The 16,522-nt window shown below is 31.3% G+C and overlaps 1 protein-coding gene and 1 long non-coding RNA gene across 4 annotated transcripts; one reads left to right on the forward strand and one right to left on the reverse strand.

Moving 5' to 3' along the window:
- Positions 1 to 334: 334 nt before the first annotated feature.
- LOC148628385 (uncharacterized) lies at positions 335 to 3,131 on the reverse strand. Of its 2 annotated transcripts, none has more exons than XR_015923299.1 (3): positions 2,995 to 3,131; positions 1,006 to 1,094; positions 335 to 476 (listed from the first exon to the last, which is right to left on the reverse strand). It is a non-coding gene; the product is annotated as an uncharacterized LOC148628385 (long non-coding RNA). The 2 variants fall into 2 exon arrangements; XR_015923297.1 differs by having other exon boundaries at positions 2,924 to 3,041.
- LOC148628386 (nuclear transcription factor Y subunit beta-like) lies at positions 2,901 to 12,108 on the forward strand. 2 transcript variants are annotated; one of them, XM_088586491.1, is made up of 9 exons: positions 2,901 to 3,038; positions 4,229 to 4,311; positions 4,910 to 4,989; positions 8,370 to 8,435; positions 8,708 to 8,775; positions 9,112 to 9,241; positions 10,197 to 10,278; positions 10,707 to 10,786; positions 11,909 to 12,108. In XM_088586491.1, exons 2-9 carry the CDS (start codon positions 4,236 to 4,238, stop codon positions 11,924 to 11,926), a joined length of 600 nt encoding a protein of 199 aa, XP_088442617.1. In that variant the 5' UTR covers positions 2,901 to 3,038; positions 4,229 to 4,235; the 3' UTR covers positions 11,927 to 12,108. The 2 variants fall into 2 exon arrangements, with proteins under 2 accessions (XP_088442617.1, XP_088442608.1); XM_088586482.1 differs by lacking the exon at positions 2,901 to 3,038 and adding an exon at positions 3,127 to 3,267.
- The last annotated feature ends 4,414 nt before the right edge of the window (positions 12,109 to 16,522 follow it).

Below are 16,522 nucleotides of genomic sequence, written 5' to 3' on the forward strand. Positions count from 1 at the left end.
GCCAATGAGATAGTCATTCAAAAAAACAAGCCAGTAACGATTAAGCTTCTACAAGTGAAATCACCACATGGTTATCAATAATGGGGCAAACCATATACCATTAAGTAATCTATAAAAAGGCCCAAAAACAAATAAAGTAAAAAACTATTTACAAAAGACCATAATCAACCTAATCTACAGAAAACAATGAAGTAGATTTTTGGGTCAGTTGATAAGAGTGACAGCTTGCAGTGCAAGGGATTCTAGGTTGATGGCTGTTATTGTATACATATATGAAAGTGACTTTTACTTTTGAAGCACAACATATTTAAACCTTGTACATTTGTATAAGAAATATGATTTTGAAAATCTTTATTTTCAAACTTCAGCTTCATATTAGCTTTCATTACAGTGCAAGCAGAGATTGAACAGCATTGAAGATCATCTAAATTCTACATGTATGAATTCTTTTCAGTCATATATATGGCATGGATGACCTGGAAGTATAAAAATCAGTAATAAATATACATAATACTCATATTCAAAGTTACTGTGATTCATGATTCCTGTATTGAAGTAGACCTCTATTTAAGTAAATCCTACATTATATGGCTCATTGGATGTTTTTTTTCTTTAAACAAAACATCCCATTATGTTAAAATATTATGTCTATGTTACAACCTTCATTTAAGTATCATGGGAACTGTAGTGCTACATTTTAAGCCATAAACACATATGGGATCTATCTACATTACACATGTAGAAATAATACAAATACATTTCTAAAATAAATTGACTAATGAGAGTTTATAGTGAATAATCAAAAGACTTTGAAAGTGGGGGTCCAAGCTATTAATTTCCTCATTTTTGCAAAAATTTTCCACATTACTTCCAACATTTCCCAACAAAAGAGGTGGTTCCTACCTCTGGAACACCCCAAATCAATATTAATTTTTTTTCTCCAAAAAACAAGGCATAAAAATATTGTATACAGAACCTCAAATACCAACACAATCTATATCATACTTCATTTGAACAGAGCTTCCTGTTATGTATGACTTGTCTGGTAACTTGTATCATTGGTTGGTGAACATGACGGCTGCATCTAAAATTTTCTAGAAAATATCAAAACATATTTCCTTTTAATATGGAAAGAGATACTGAAAATCAACATGGATAGACTTTTATCATACTGTCATGACTGTGGTATAATTGTACATGTTCACAACAACATACTGTGCAAAAGAAATCTGATGACTGATAAAACTAGTTCCTTATCCTTAGTTACAGATATACAATGTAAGTCAACAGCTTGTATTTATGGATCTATTAAAAAAGTATAAAAAAATAGCACAATAACTTCTTAAAAAATTGGAAATTGTGTCTTATATAAGGTCATACAAATGTATATGTTAATGTTTAGAGTAATTTCCAAATCATATAATACATGTAGTTTATCCCAAGTTATGTATAAAATGTTCTCATATGACTTACATGAACAATACCATGGAACATTAAATATTGTTTTTGATTGCTCTTGGTCAACTATTCTGCAATACTTGTTTCACTGGAGTTTTCTTGACCTTGTACATGAATTTATTTTTGTTCTCAAAAATGAAATATGGGGTACGGTATACACAAATAACAGATTCTTGAAAGGTTTTGTTTGTGTTACCCTATAATCAAGTAACTGTACAACTCATCATGTTCAACAAATTTGTATCATAGACTGATTCATTTAAATGAAAATCAACAGTCATTGACTCAACAACAACTCTTCGTGTCTTTATAAAAATGTTTGTATGGACTGTTGAACATGTATACAGTACACGTATAAGGCTTAAGAAAGTTTTTTGTGTACCATATCTCCTGCAATTTGAACTGCACTCATTTACTTAGACTACAGCACATGATTTAGACAAATTATAATTAACAAATACATGGTATATGAAAAACACTTAAGTTATTTATCATAATTCTTCATTATTGTATCTGTGTTCGAGCTAAATAAAATATTTGTATTCTCACCATGGCGGCACTGTAAACAATAATGAATGCATATCATTAATGTTCGTTTGTTTTTACAATCCAAATGTTGACTTTAAAAATATAAAAAACAAAAAATTATCGCCAAAAATTGTAATAAAAACATATTGTAACGCTTAAAATGAAAAAAAAATCAAATATAACAAATTACTAGGGACAAATATGCCGAAGTTCATAAGCAAGCTGCAGGTAAAAAAACAGAATGGAGAAAATTTTAATTTGTTTTGTGTTTTTTGTAGAAGGTTTGGAATTATCTCAAACTACGATTTTCAGTTCATTTGTATTCACCTTAATGTGTCGTTTACTTTTTGGTGGAATATATGTCCATATGTGAGTACACGAAACTCAAATTCAGACGACCCCCAAATGTGACAGCATGGTTTTTTTACAAAATACTGTTCGGAAGTCTGATTTTAGTTCAAAAGTCATGTAAAAGTCCTAGTATTCCGAGCTCCTGTTCCCATGGGCTGCCGCAACAGTGTTTTCAATATTAACCGGAAGTGAATGAAATATGAAAACCAAAATAAAATTTGTTCAAAACGAAAGTACCACGAACTTACAAATTTTTCAACAACAAAAAATATTCAACTGTGTTGTAAGTAACAAAAAGTGAGTTGTAGAAAGAAATGTTGTAGAAATGAGTGAAATGTCCTTAAATAGCACCCATTTCTTCCTTTTCAACGCGATTCCAATTTCAAAAAAAGGTTGGTATTTGGTCCAATCTGGCTGTTTTATCTATTGAATATTCTGACAGATTTTTATTTAAACGATAATAGTCTATCGTTTCGTGATATACCTTACAAACATACCAAACGAAAACGATAGTATTTTATTTTGTGAAACGTTATTAGTGTATTAATTTAAGTGTGTAAAAAGCTTGAATTCCACTATGACTTACCTTCTAAAGGGGGTAATGACTCATACAAGAACAGCGATTGTGATAACTCCATTGACTGGCTAGTGATTTACCTTGATTTTCACTGGTTCCTGCATTGACCAACCAATTTCCTCAAGTAATTTCCAATCAAAATAGGTTGTGTTGACACTGATTGTTGTTGCAGTCCACGTGTATTTGTTATCATTACTCAAAATGAGAGAAATTATTTATTAATCGGCGTAGAAATTGTTCTTAAATATTGTCTTGCACTGAAAATACAGTGGACGCCATTTTAGGTGTATCTTGTAAATGTTTCCTTATGACAGCTCTTAATCTTATTGACGTATGTCATTGACGCCAGACAGGTATTGGTCGGTTAGCCGTAATATTCAACACTTGGATTGCTGTTACACATCTAACTTATCAATGGGTTACATTGTATTATAAATCCATTTATAGGCACAAATTGTCAAAACGAAACTTTTTTAAATATAATTATACCTGTATGTTTAAAATCATGTTTGAACTGTAAAAAATTACTTCAACAATATACTTTGTATAAAATGATAATTCATTAGGCTTTGCCTGCAATTGATGAAGCTATTTGCATTCAAATAATGATTGACTTAGTTGATAATGCATTGCTACATGTATGTTATTACTTTACTGATTTCTTGACAAACTACAATTTGCAGGACTACTTATAACACATGCTGTTCACCTGCATTAAAAGTTCAAACAATCACTTCCAACTATATACATCACTTCTGAAAAAATGTCACTCTTGACATAAAGATTTCGAACCATTCATGTTTTACAGCATCTGCATATATATACTTATACATGTAGTATATTGCTGATTCTCTGTTCCTAGTAAGATATTAAAAATCCAGTTCTGTAACTCTTTAGTTAATAGTTGTCCATTTAAAAAAATGATCATTAGGTCAGCAGTTATATATGTATATCTGTTAAGAGTTTTATTGGCAGTATTGACAAAATTACAAATCTGGTACATGGCACATAATCGTAACTTGTTACAAAGTTCTTAATGTACATACAAAACATAAAAATACACTGTGTATATGTGTACACATACAAGTTCAGAGTTAGAAATAGTAGCCTGCCCGCCAGCCCGAGACTGGCTATTTTTTGGGAGGGCTGGCTAATTTTAGCAAAAATCTATATAGCCATATAGTAAATGTATTGAAAAATTGTATTCAGGACTGGCTAGAATTTGAGTGAGTTTCCTACCCTGACAAGTACATGTATCAGGAAAAACTTGTGTTTACTAGCTGTTTATACGTTATGTCTCTATTGTAATTTTAGATCAACAATGGATGGTGCTGCTGGGGATGGAAATGACAGTAGTTTAGGGGATGCCATATTTTCTGGACAGTACATGGTTGAAGGTAAACATATTGCCCTGATTTCTTTAAAACTGTTGGTTCCATCTGTTAAATGGGCATAAATTTGTTTAGACTGATCAAAAATTTAATCATTAAATTTCATTAGTCATGTATACAAAATATCATAAATGACAAACACATGACGAAAGATTTTAATTATCTAATGCTATGTCATTTTTAAAAAACTAAAATGTTAATGTTAAATAATTTAAAACTGTTAGTGAACTTTAAATGCACTGTGTACTATTTGTTTTTCAGTGCATAAGTTCTTAATTTAAAAAAAAAAATTATTGCTACTTGTCTTTTGTTTTGTTTTGTTCATTGGTATCCCATTGTTTTTGATGTTACTATGTTTCTTCTTTAAATACTATTGCATTTTATTCCATTCTGGAGTTTCCATTTTTATTTACTTGTACATGTATATTTCTAGAACATTTTTATTATTCGAAAGAAAAATGGTTTTAATGGTTAAACCTTTCATGTTTTGTCTTGTAATTTAGAAAAATGTCAAAAAAGTAAAACATCTACCTTATTCATATTGGTATGAACGTATGATATACACTACATAAATTTTATTTTGTAATTGATATTTGATGTTCAGGTGAAGGAGATGAAGGTATTGGTTCAGGAGAAAATGAAGATGAACAAAGAATAGAAAGCAATGAACCACTGAGAGAGCAAGTATGGGTTCTATACACGTAGTTGAATTGAATTTATCTTCTAATTTCATCTATTTATTAGGCAAAGGCTTGTGTATAGATCTGTACAATGAATGTACATGTTAAATTGTAGGTAAGAAATTCCAAAACAGTGGTACATGTAATTGTATTATGTATACAGATATTAACCTTCTCAGTCTCTCAGTGAGACTCCTGATATGTGAGGTTAATCTACCATCTCCCCATTTAAGGCTTTAAGCTCCCAAAGAATAAATTTTCAAAACTATAAACAAAATAGGTGCCATACTTTTGTATAGCCTTCTTTCGTATGGCTGGTTTGTTGACATTCTATGGAAGATGCCATATTTAATGCCACACAATATTTGAAAAGAATTCTAATAGCTGATTTTGACAATACCTGAAAGATTTGATTACATTGAAGATGGCCAGAGGATGAACATTGATCAAAAGTTCTATTTTAAAATCCCGCTATTGCCTATCCCTCATTCAAAAACACAAAGAGGGTATTTTGTTTTGTAAGATAAAATCACACATTTGTCTAAGCACTAAATAAAGACTTATTGGTGAGCTTTTAGCTGTTAAGTTCTTCAGGAGTGCTTCATGTGTGAGCTTTAGGTCATGAGGTTTGTAAGCTTATTAAGAAAGCTTTATTTGCTTACTAGAATGAACAAACAGATAAGGTTGCTTACAGTAATTTTCCCTCAGTTTTTTTTTGGGGGGAAGGGGCCAAAAAGTACATACACTTGGAAAAAAGAGTATGAAATGACAACCTTGGGGAAAAAACCTACCGGTACGAAATTTGTTTGATCAAAGTGCTCCGATAAAACCTTTCTAGTATTTAGTACAATCTGACTTGTTACACCCAGCATAGTTTGGTTTTAGACCAGGTCATTCATGTCAAACAGCTCTTATAAACATTACTGATAATTTTTTAGAAGAAATGAATAAGGGGAAATTAAACATTGTAGTATTTTTAGACTTCAAAAAAGCATTTGATGTAGTAGACCATGAAGTTCTTTGCAAAAAATGACTCGACTGTTCATTGTTCTGGTAAAAGTATTAATGATGTACGACCAAAAGTTCAGGAAGACCTGAATGAATTGCGAAATTGTTGTTGCAGATATAAAGTGTTTATCAATTGTAGTAAAACAAAATGTATGGTTATTGGGACCAAACAAAAGATTTTATCAAAAAATAGTCCCCCTGAGCTAATGATAAAATCTGAGGTACTGAAGAACTCAAAATGTGAAAAATTATGAGTGAGTCCAAATTGATCAGACACTGAGCTGGTCAAAACAAGTAAACATTGTATACTCAAAAATTTCAAGTAGACTTTATCTTCTGTCTAGGATTAAAAAAGTATCTAAATTTAGAAACAAGGAAACTGTTTTACCCAGGATACATTCTTCCACTAATTGACTATTGTAGTTTTTTTGGGGGCATTTGTACAAAAGATAATTTACAGTGTGTACTTAGACTACAAAAGAAGGCAGCTAGGCTTATACTGTGCCCCATCTAGTCCCCTCTTTAATTCTTTAGGTTGGCTAACTGTTGAGGATAGAATTATATATCACAAGTGTCTATTGATCTTCAAATGTTTAAATGGGTTAGCTTCATCTTATTTAGCAGATAAAATGAAATTTTTTTCTATAGTAAATCTATACCATTCAAGAAATGTCATGAACAATGCTCTTTTTATTCCTAAACCTAAGACAGAACTATTCAGACATACTTTTGTTTACTCTGGCCCATCAAATTGGAATACCCTCCCACATGAAATAAGAAGTGTAAAAGGAATAAATCTTTTTAAGCAGAAATTAAAAATCTTCCAAATGGAATTACAGGCAAAAGAATAATTCATTTGTATTTGCATGTACTGATTCAACTGTATTTGCATGTACTATAATGTAAAATGATAACTTTGTTGGCATGCATTTATGTATTATTTAGTAATACTTATTTTGTGGCATTGAAATTAACCTTATATTTTTGTTTTTGTGTGAGGGCCCCAGGAAAGATTAGTTGTAAACTAACTGTGTTACCCTCTTGAAATAAGTGTTATTATTATTATTATATACAATGTACATCAATGCAAGAAATTTTAGACAATATTTTTTTTAGAATTCGTAATTAAAATTTTTAATAAGGACCATTATGTTTTCTTTGGTATTAAAATCCATGGATTGACCTCTGGATTACAATATTAATATAGCAGAGTAGAGAGAGGATTCTGTTCATTTTACAGATCTTATTTTAATCATGTACAAATCTTTAAGTGATGTTTTGAATAGTACATGTAATTGGGAATCTAACTGCTGAAATTTGGAGCAAGTTTCCTCTTGTAATGGGACCATAAATTGAAACCGAAAATAAGGGTTGGAAAATCACTGGCTTATTGCTGTTTTTCTAAATATCTATATTAGCAATTCATTGTTTGTTATTTATCTAATTTTATCCTGAGAGGTTTCCTGAAAAGTTAAAACCTTTGTGTATATTTTTGATGTGCTATTTATCCTAAGTAAAATTAAAGCTAAAGTAAAAAATATAGAGGGAAACCTGTATTAACCAACCCAAGGAAAATTTAACCAGATACTTTTTAAAGTCCTGTTAGATTAATTTAAATGAATATAAACTGTGGGACACTGAACACCTGTGTAAATGGAATAAATTTTAAAATCTAAAACAGGGAGTTAACACAGGTTTCACTATACAAGTAAGTATGGTACCAAATTTTAATATTTAATATCAAAGGACAAAAACAAAACAGTGGAAACTAGGACAGCAACTGAATGATTATATCCTGAAAAAAAGTCATTAACTTACTGAGAAACTCAGACTACAAAAAAAATAAAAGCATTAACCACAGACAACAGTAGTTTTCTACAAGCACCTAGGAAGCTACTAATGTTATGTCAGGGATTAAGAAGTATTAGCATCTGTTAGTATTACTGTCAGTTCATTTTTAGTTAATGCATTTTAAACATCAAAATCCTTTTACAGTGAACTAAGGTCTAAGAAATAACTGACAGTTAGATTTCACTAATATTCATACAATCACACAATAACAATGCCTTTGATGAAATTGAAATTCTAAATCATCATGATATGTCTAGAATATCTTGAATCTCTCTATCTCATATAGTCTGCATATTTGGTGGGAAAGGAGCTATAACCTGTATCAATTTTAAGGTATCATACTATTTTTATTTTAAAGTCTAATGTGTCTCAGAAGGGATTGAACCCATAGTGCTTTGTTCTTGACACTAACATTGACAGACCTTGGTGTTGCATCTTTTCATTGCAGACCAACTAATGCAAAGGTAATGACATTTCTGATGTAAGTAACTGTACCTACATTAAATTAGCCTTATTATTTTCCAGGATAGATTCTTACCTATTGCAAATGTGTCCAGAATTATGAAAAATTCAATACCAAAGACAGGCAAAGTAAGTACTGCTTTTTTTTTTAATGTTAACAATTCTTATAGGATTTAACATATTCAGAATTTAAATGGAAGAGGAATGCCCAATTTTGCCCACATGATCGTCCGTTTTATAAAATTAGTTTGTTCAGATTTTTCTCTTTGTGTGTAATTTGGTATGAACTAATACTATGCAAGTGTTCTGCAGAGGAATGGTATGAATTTTTTACATGATCTGTATGTATAGTAAATCGCTAATTATCTCATTTTATACCAATGTATATATTTTTCTTTTAGATTGCAAAAGATGCCAAAGAATGCGTTCAGGAATGTGTTTCAGAGTTTATAAGTTTTATAACTAGCGAGTATCCTTTTGCCAAAGTTATATCATATGCTCAACTTTAATGTGATACTGTCGTAGTTGTGACATTATCTTGATACATATATATCATTATCAAATCTGTGAAAATAGTACCTGGTAATCTTTTTGAATTAAAAAATTTCAGATCTGCTGTTTCTTTTCATGATGACTTCTACATGTAAATTACTTTCAGTAACCTTGAGCAAAGGTAAATGTAGGTCACCAGTTCATCATCAGCAAACTTAAGCAAGGTAAACCATGTAAATACCCTCCAACTTAGATCTACTTGTAGTTGTATAAATTGTTGATGTTGCTTAATTTTCTTTAACCTCTTGAAAAGAGCTAGTGAAAGATGCCATCAAGAGAAGAGAAAAACTATCAACGGAGAAGATATCTTGTTTGCCATGTCAACACTTGGATTTGACAGCTATGTAGAACCGCTAAAATTGTATCTTCAGAAGTATAGAGAGGTGAGAAAATAAAGTTTGATAGGTATTTTGGGGTATGCTGCAGTTTTCTACCTTTTGCTGTCCTAAGTGAAGCTTATTTGTGAACAGTTTTTGAAAACAAATAAGCTTCACTTAGGACAGCAAAAGGTGGAAAACTGCAGCATACCCCAAAATACCTATCAAACTTTATTTTCTCACCTCTCTTATGAACAAACTTTTTTAACATGTATCACTAACTTGACTGTCCATCTGTTTGTCACAGCTAGGAAGTACCTTCTTTTTTGTAATCTGTTGCTCAAAAAGTAATCAGCCAATATTATTGAAATTTTGCATGAAGTTTAAATACGTACTGAAGATATTCATCTCTTACATGTATTTAGATTTTCATATTGGCCCAAATCAATGATTCCAACAATCAATGAACTCATAATTTTTTTGGTGTGCAGAATATTACTGTTTTATTTTTTATTTTTAGATTTAAGGCCCCATTTTCAAGTTGATTCAAATAAAGTTTCAAAATTAAATTTGCTTGGTTCCATTATAAATTGAATTTCTGCATACTTATGCAGCACCATTTGTTCAAGATTTGACTTTTGCAGTCATATTAGGTTAGGCCTTGCATTGAATTTGTGTGGGATACATGAGTTTTTATTACAAGTACAGGTACTTGTTTTCTTATTTATTCAAAATTTTAAAATTGGACAAAATGGCTTTAGTGCTACAATTTTTCCTATATAAAATCAGTAGGTTTATTTGTACCATTAGATATTATGATGCGTAATAAAAACAAAAGAGTGTTACAATCTGACAATGGGCATTTTCTATCCTACACTTTGAATTTAGTTCCATATATTCTTCTTAACCGGTACATGTATGAACAAAACATATACCATTAAGGTGCAGGATATATAAGTATGTGAATACTTCTATTAATAAAATACTTGTAGAGTTAAATATGCTTTTTGTCTTTCTCTAGGCTGCAAAGGGTGATAAATCAGTAGCTGGTCATAGTGGAGGTGGTGATTGTCATTTAGAAGAAATAAGTGAAGAACCATTTGGTAAACTTATATGTTTATTTAATTCTTTATAAATAAATGTCTATATTAAGGTAATGTTGCAAAATTAGTTCCTGGTATGCAAAACAATGTGTACCTAATAATCAACCTTAAATTTTAAGCTCCCATTGATCTGGAAATAAAAGATGCTCTGTTTTCCAAATTCTGATATGAAAGGAGTTGTAATTTCTGTTGAGTAAATGCATCACTAAGGGGAAATGCATCATAAACAGTAGTAGAATACCTGGACCTATATTTCACAATCTTCAGCACTATGTTCAGGGTTTAATATTTTTTAGCATTTTTGACAGATTAACAAACACTACATATCTCTCAATCTTCAGGTGTAGTATAGGGCTATACCTATAACATTCATGACATTATTTAAGTTTTGACACACTAAGTTTTGTCAACCTTTTTCTTTGATTCAGCTGCCCAGACATTAACAAACAACATTTTGACAGATCCTTCAGGACAACAGAATGTGATATATACAGCTGCATATCCACAGGTATGGTAACAGAGTTCTGCATTTTGAAATCATGATTCTATTTTTTGTATTACTTCAAAACTACTGTGTTGCTTTTGTCATTGATAAACAATTTGTTTTCTGGCAATATTTTAATATTAGTGAATCATCTTGATATAATTTTACAAGGTTTCAAGTTGGTGTTGACTTCACAGGTTTTTAAGCATATAGATCTCAATGATATGGGGATATATTGTTTATAGACTGAGATTAATTTTTGAGGTTATGACATGCACAGTTAAGATTAAGAACTGAAAAGGTCAAAACAGGAGATATATATACTTGTTCAATGAAATTGTACATGTAAAAGTGTATGCCAACAATAGATGTTGTACCATAAGATTCCAAACTAAATAATGATTTAATTGATTTTTATGTGTCTGGACTAGAGAGTGGCATGTTGTTTAACCCCTGTCTGTCTGTCTATCCCCCAAGTTTTTATAACAATTGCACCAATTAAAAAGTGTAGGTATTCATAGTGGTAAACTTCTTTAATTTTTTTGTTAATTCCAATTTTTCGTTTTCTAGTTATGGAAATGTATTCATTAAAATGGTCGGTGTTTTCCAGTTCTTGCACAATAACTGAAAAATGCTTCCACCAATTAAAAATGAAACTTTGGAAAAATGTACAGGTATATATCTGTAGTGGTAAGCTCCCTACAGATTTTTTTTATGTCTTTTCATACAAAGATTGGTGTTTTTGAGGTATTACACTATAACTCAAAAAGGCTTGTACTGATATAAATGACATTATGGAAAAGTATTATCAGTTGTGGTAAGCTCCCTTTAATTTTTTGAAAAATCTGATTTTGCATGTTGTCTAAGTGTGAAGAGACAATTGGCATCATCTTTGTCTGATAGACACAAAGGTTTTGCCAGTGTAATTTTTCTATGAGTGTTTCGGCTAAAAAAGTATGTCTATGTGGAGTGTTGGGATATCACTTATTTGAGAAATCATGATGTTCATGTTAATATGAATAATGTGATTTAGATTGCATAAAACAAGTAAATTTGTGTAACTAAGAATAAAATGCAGTGCTTAGTTTCAGGATTTCCTGGATTTCAAATTAATTATTGAAGAATTTGTTGCAATTATTGTTTCAGATTAATTTTGTGGAGTAAAAATCCTGGATCTTCTTAATGGGATAATGCAATACAAAGGAGATTGATGTGACAATGTTCCTGTGAACCTATGGTGTTTGTGCTCTTCAGGACTGTAGATATTGTAAATTTAATGACTAAAGGATTATGAATTTTATACAAATGTAATGCTTGCAGCATTTTAGTAAATTATTTTTAAAGCATTTAAAAGCATTATTTTGATCTTTAATTAGTTTAACTTGGTATCACAGTGATTACTATAGATCCATTACCCAGTCTTCAAAATTAGGTCAGAAAACTGGATATCCGGCAATAAAAGTCCTGTATAACTGGCAGTTTTATGAAAATTACTGGACCAGGTGTCAGATGACTGGGACTTGTTCAAAATTGGTAAATTGTATAACATTAATTTACCGGTAGTTAGATTTCTACTAATAGATCTTCATACTTAATACTGATGTAGATCTGTCAAAAGTGTTTTCCAATAATCAGTGGGAAAGTCATATATAGGTGAATCGAGAAAGGCATGAAAAATTGAGAGAAATCAGATCCAAACAGTCATTTCTGATTCAAACCTTGAAGAAATGACACATTGGCCATTGGGGATCCGCACTGATTTTTTTTTTTCTATTCTATTGCAGTAGATAGGAACTGATAATTGGGTGTATTGGTCGTATTTTTTATGTTAATGTATAATCATCTTCCTTCCTTTCTAAATTTTAAAAATTTATCATAATATTGATAAAAATAAGTTTAAACTTCAATTTATTTGATTGAAAATGACTCTGGTCTCATAACGCATACGTTTTGTTGGTACAGTTGATGACGTTGACAATCAAATTAACTAAGATGAACTTGATCAACTTTTATTTTGGGTTTTTCATGCTTTGGGAAATTATGCAAAATACCTTATGTCATCGGTTCATGTCGTGGACTTCCTTACTAAATTTCTGAACACCACTTAAAAATATAGTCCAAATGTAATTCCTTTTATTAGCTCACTGGGTCCGAAGGGCCATATGAGCTATTGCCATCACTTGGCGTCGGTCATCCTTGTAAACAATTTTTTAGAATTCTTCTAATGGACCAATAAGAACCTATGTTCCTTAGGGTACTCTGCATAGAACTCATGTGGAGATTTTTTAATCCTTGGACAGATGTGGTCACTATTTTAAAAAAATAGAACATAATGGTCAGGGAGCAGTTTTTTTCGCTTATATCTCCAACACCTTAAGATTTAGTTTAATTTTGAAAGGGTAAAAGTGTTTAGCATGATGAGATCTATCTTTTGCGAAATTTTTATGTTAATCTGTTGAGCTAAATTGGTGTCATTGCCCATTTTTAGCGTTTTTTTTTCATATTTTTAATATTATTTCTTTAAAAAATCTTCTCAGAAACTAATGGACCAATAGGGTGTTCTGCATACAACTCGTGTGCAGAATTTTTGATCAATTAAAAAACATGGCTGCTATTACTGAATAAAGAACATGGGGTCAGACAGAAGTTTTTCACATATATCTCCAAAACCTTAAGGTTTAGCTAAATTCTGACAGGTTAAAAGTGTTGAGATGATGAGATCTATCTGTAGATATATTTTCTTTTTAATCTGTTAAGGCATGTTGGAGTTATTGCCCTTTTTCAACATTTTTTTTGCTATTTTTTTATGTTATTTCTTTCAAAAATAGCAGACCAATTGAAATGAAATATAACATGTTTATCTCAGTTGGAAATTAGAGTGTTATATCAAAGCCAATTTTGAGAGAAATTCATTTTCTTTTAAATTTCACAAAGAAGTGGTGTTTTTCAAAGTGAAAGAGTGATCAAGGGAACCAAGATTCTAGCAGAAATAAAAAAATGTAATACAGGGACAAAGACCTGACAATGAGCGTAGCCGGAAATTGAAGAGATGTAAATAGGGGGTCTGAGGGGGGCATCAGCCCCCCCAATAAGCTGAGCATAATTTTCAAATTCAAATAAAAATTTTTTCATTAAGGTAACAGCTTTGACCATCTATTTTAAAACCTGTTAAATGTTTAGAGGAAGGTGTATAAGTTTAAAGAATCACAGCCTTCTTTAATTTTTTTCTTTTTTCTCGTTTTTCTTAATCTTTGTTTTCTTTTGTTTTCTGTTTGTCAATCCCTTTTAATTGAACCGACATAACACAAGCATAAAGAAACCTGTTCGACGGTAGAAACATCAGTAGTTTCATCTTAAATTATGCTAAAACAGTTTGCAGAATTACACTCATCGACGATCTGCTGCCGTAACTGTTGGCCACATATATGAATTAAATCATTCTGTATCTGGTTTGATAGATATCTAGCGTTTGCGGGACTACTTTGTAGATAGTCAGACAAAATCCTATCATTTTCTGCCCTAAATTTGTTATGAGCAATTAAATTACTTTTATCTCGGTATGACCACATAGGGGAATGTTTTACTTTCCACACGAATAAATAGTAATCAAAATACTTTTCAAGACAGCCCTGTTTCTTAAAATTTTATTTTTGAAATGAGCAACTCAACATTGAGACAACATCATACCTTTTACCTCCAGCAATTTTCATAAAATTTTCACTCATTTCAATACACTTGTCATGACCAGGTTTGCCCAAGTGTCATTTTATCAAAGTTTTCAAATTTGCCCAATCGTTTACAGGGGTTCTTACAAAAGCATTATCAGAACTATTGAGTAAAACACAATACAAACAAATCACTGCATTTTCTGACTCGGAATATCTTAACCAAGAATGTTTATCGAGCCATGTTCGATTAAACCCATTTTCACTCAAGGAATTTCTGTAAGAGGAAATACAAAAGAATCGGGAACAACCCATTTATTTTTCAGTAGAAAGAGATTTTGTTTGTTGTCAACCTTCCTCTTGTATGAAGCAATATCAAAGTTTTTTTTGGCTGTAATGATTTAGGCCCTAGTGTATTGTCTATACTTTCAGTGCTACATGGAGCAGGACGAGCAGATATATCTGGCTCTGATAAAACTTGAGGTTCTGTAAACCCGTGGTTTTTTTGTTTCTGTGGAAGCAGTTTTTGCTGTTTTGAAAAGGTTATATGAAGTTGAAGATCAACACACGGACGCTTGTTTATTTGAACTGATCTTGAATAGAACTTGATCTTGGACCTATAGAGTTCAAACTTAAAATTGTCAAAATAATTTGTAAGCACATGCTTACACTGCTTTAATGATGCTACGCCATTGTATTTTGTGATTTATTTAGATTCTAATAGGACTAGTTTCTTTGTGTTTTTTAATAGATGCACTCTATGTGTTGCTCGAAATGTTGGTCATATGTTTATCACTTTTTTACCATGGCTGTAGTCTAAAGATCTTTGAAGCATGTCATAAGAATTATTGTTTAAAAATTTAGAATGCTCCTGTTATTACCAAGCCTGAGTGCCAAAATTAAAATACGTAAGTTTGAAAATATTCTTAATTTCCATAGTTACTCCTATTATGGTGGCAACTCAGACTTAATTGAATCACCTGGCCGAAGGCTAAGTGAGCTTATAACATGACTTGGCAACCGTCGTCGTCATCGTGGACAAATTTTTAAAAATCTTCTATGAAATTATTAGACATACAGGATGTAAACTTGGCATGATTGTTCCTTAGGGTGTTCTGCACAAATGACTGTTGGGATTTTTGATCCGTGAAAAACATGGCTGCCATTACTAAAAATAGAATATAGGGATCTGAAGACAGTTTTTAGCAAATAACTTAAAAACTGTTGCCTTTAGCAAATTTCAGGCAGGGAAATATGTTCAGCATTATGAGACGAACCTATGCCAAAATTTTCAAACAATTTGTCAACTGGTGTAGCAGTTATGGCCCCTGAAACAGGTTTTTTTTTTTTGGCATTTTTCGCATGTACAACTTCAAGAATCTTGTTCTCAAAAACTATTTTACAGAATTCAATGAAAGTTGGCATATTTGTTCCTTTATAGGGTATCCCACACAAAATGACAGTTTGGAATTTTGATCCATGAAAAAAACATGGCTGCTGCTACTAAAAATAAAACATAGGGATCAGAAGGCAGATTTTGCAAATAACTCAAAAACTGTTGCCTTTAACGGATTTCTTGCATGGTTAATATTGTTCATCTATATGAAATGATTATGAGGGCAGTTTTTTGCAAATAACTCAAAAAAATGTTTCCTATAGCAAAATTGTTGCAGGGGTGGGGGGGTTATATTGTTCAGCTTCATGAGATGGACCTATGCCGAAATTTTCAAAACAATTTGTTGACTGATGTAGGAGTTGTGGCCCCTGAAACAGTTTTGTGTGTGTGTTTTTTTCTTGTTCTTTTTACATGTGTTCAACATTGAAAATCTTCTCTAAACCATTTAAGATCATTTAATGAAAATAAGCATATTAGTTCTTAGTGTATTGTGCTCAAAATTATCGTTGTGATTTTTAATCCTGAATCGATATGGCTGCCTATTCTAAATAGAACATAGGGGTCGGAAGACAGTTTTTTTTTTAAACGATTCAAATAAGCAAATGGTTAACAAGGTGAGCAATTCAGACTCTCTTGAGCCTCTAGTTTTTTTTTACTTTGCAGTTGTATAATGTTATGGCGCAGTCGTCATCCAGGGAC

This window comes from Perna viridis, chromosome 1, assembly GCF_037379345.1.
Source record: "Perna viridis isolate PV_CMFRI_1.1 ecotype Kerala chromosome 1, ASM3737934v1, whole genome shotgun sequence".
NCBI classification, from domain to species: Eukaryota; Metazoa; Mollusca; class Bivalvia; order Mytilida; family Mytilidae; genus Perna; species Perna viridis.

Coding starts and splice junctions, on each gene's coding strand:
- LOC148628386 (XM_088586482.1), top strand. CDS start 3,248: ATGTCATTGACGCCAGACAG. Junction 8,776..9,111: donor ATAAGTTTTATAACTAGCGA/GTATCCTTTTGC, acceptor CCTCTTGAAAAG/AGCTAGTGAAAGATGCCATC. Junction 9,242..10,196: donor ATCTTCAGAAGTATAGAGAG/GTGAGAAAATAA, acceptor GTCTTTCTCTAG/GCTGCAAAGGGTGATAAATC.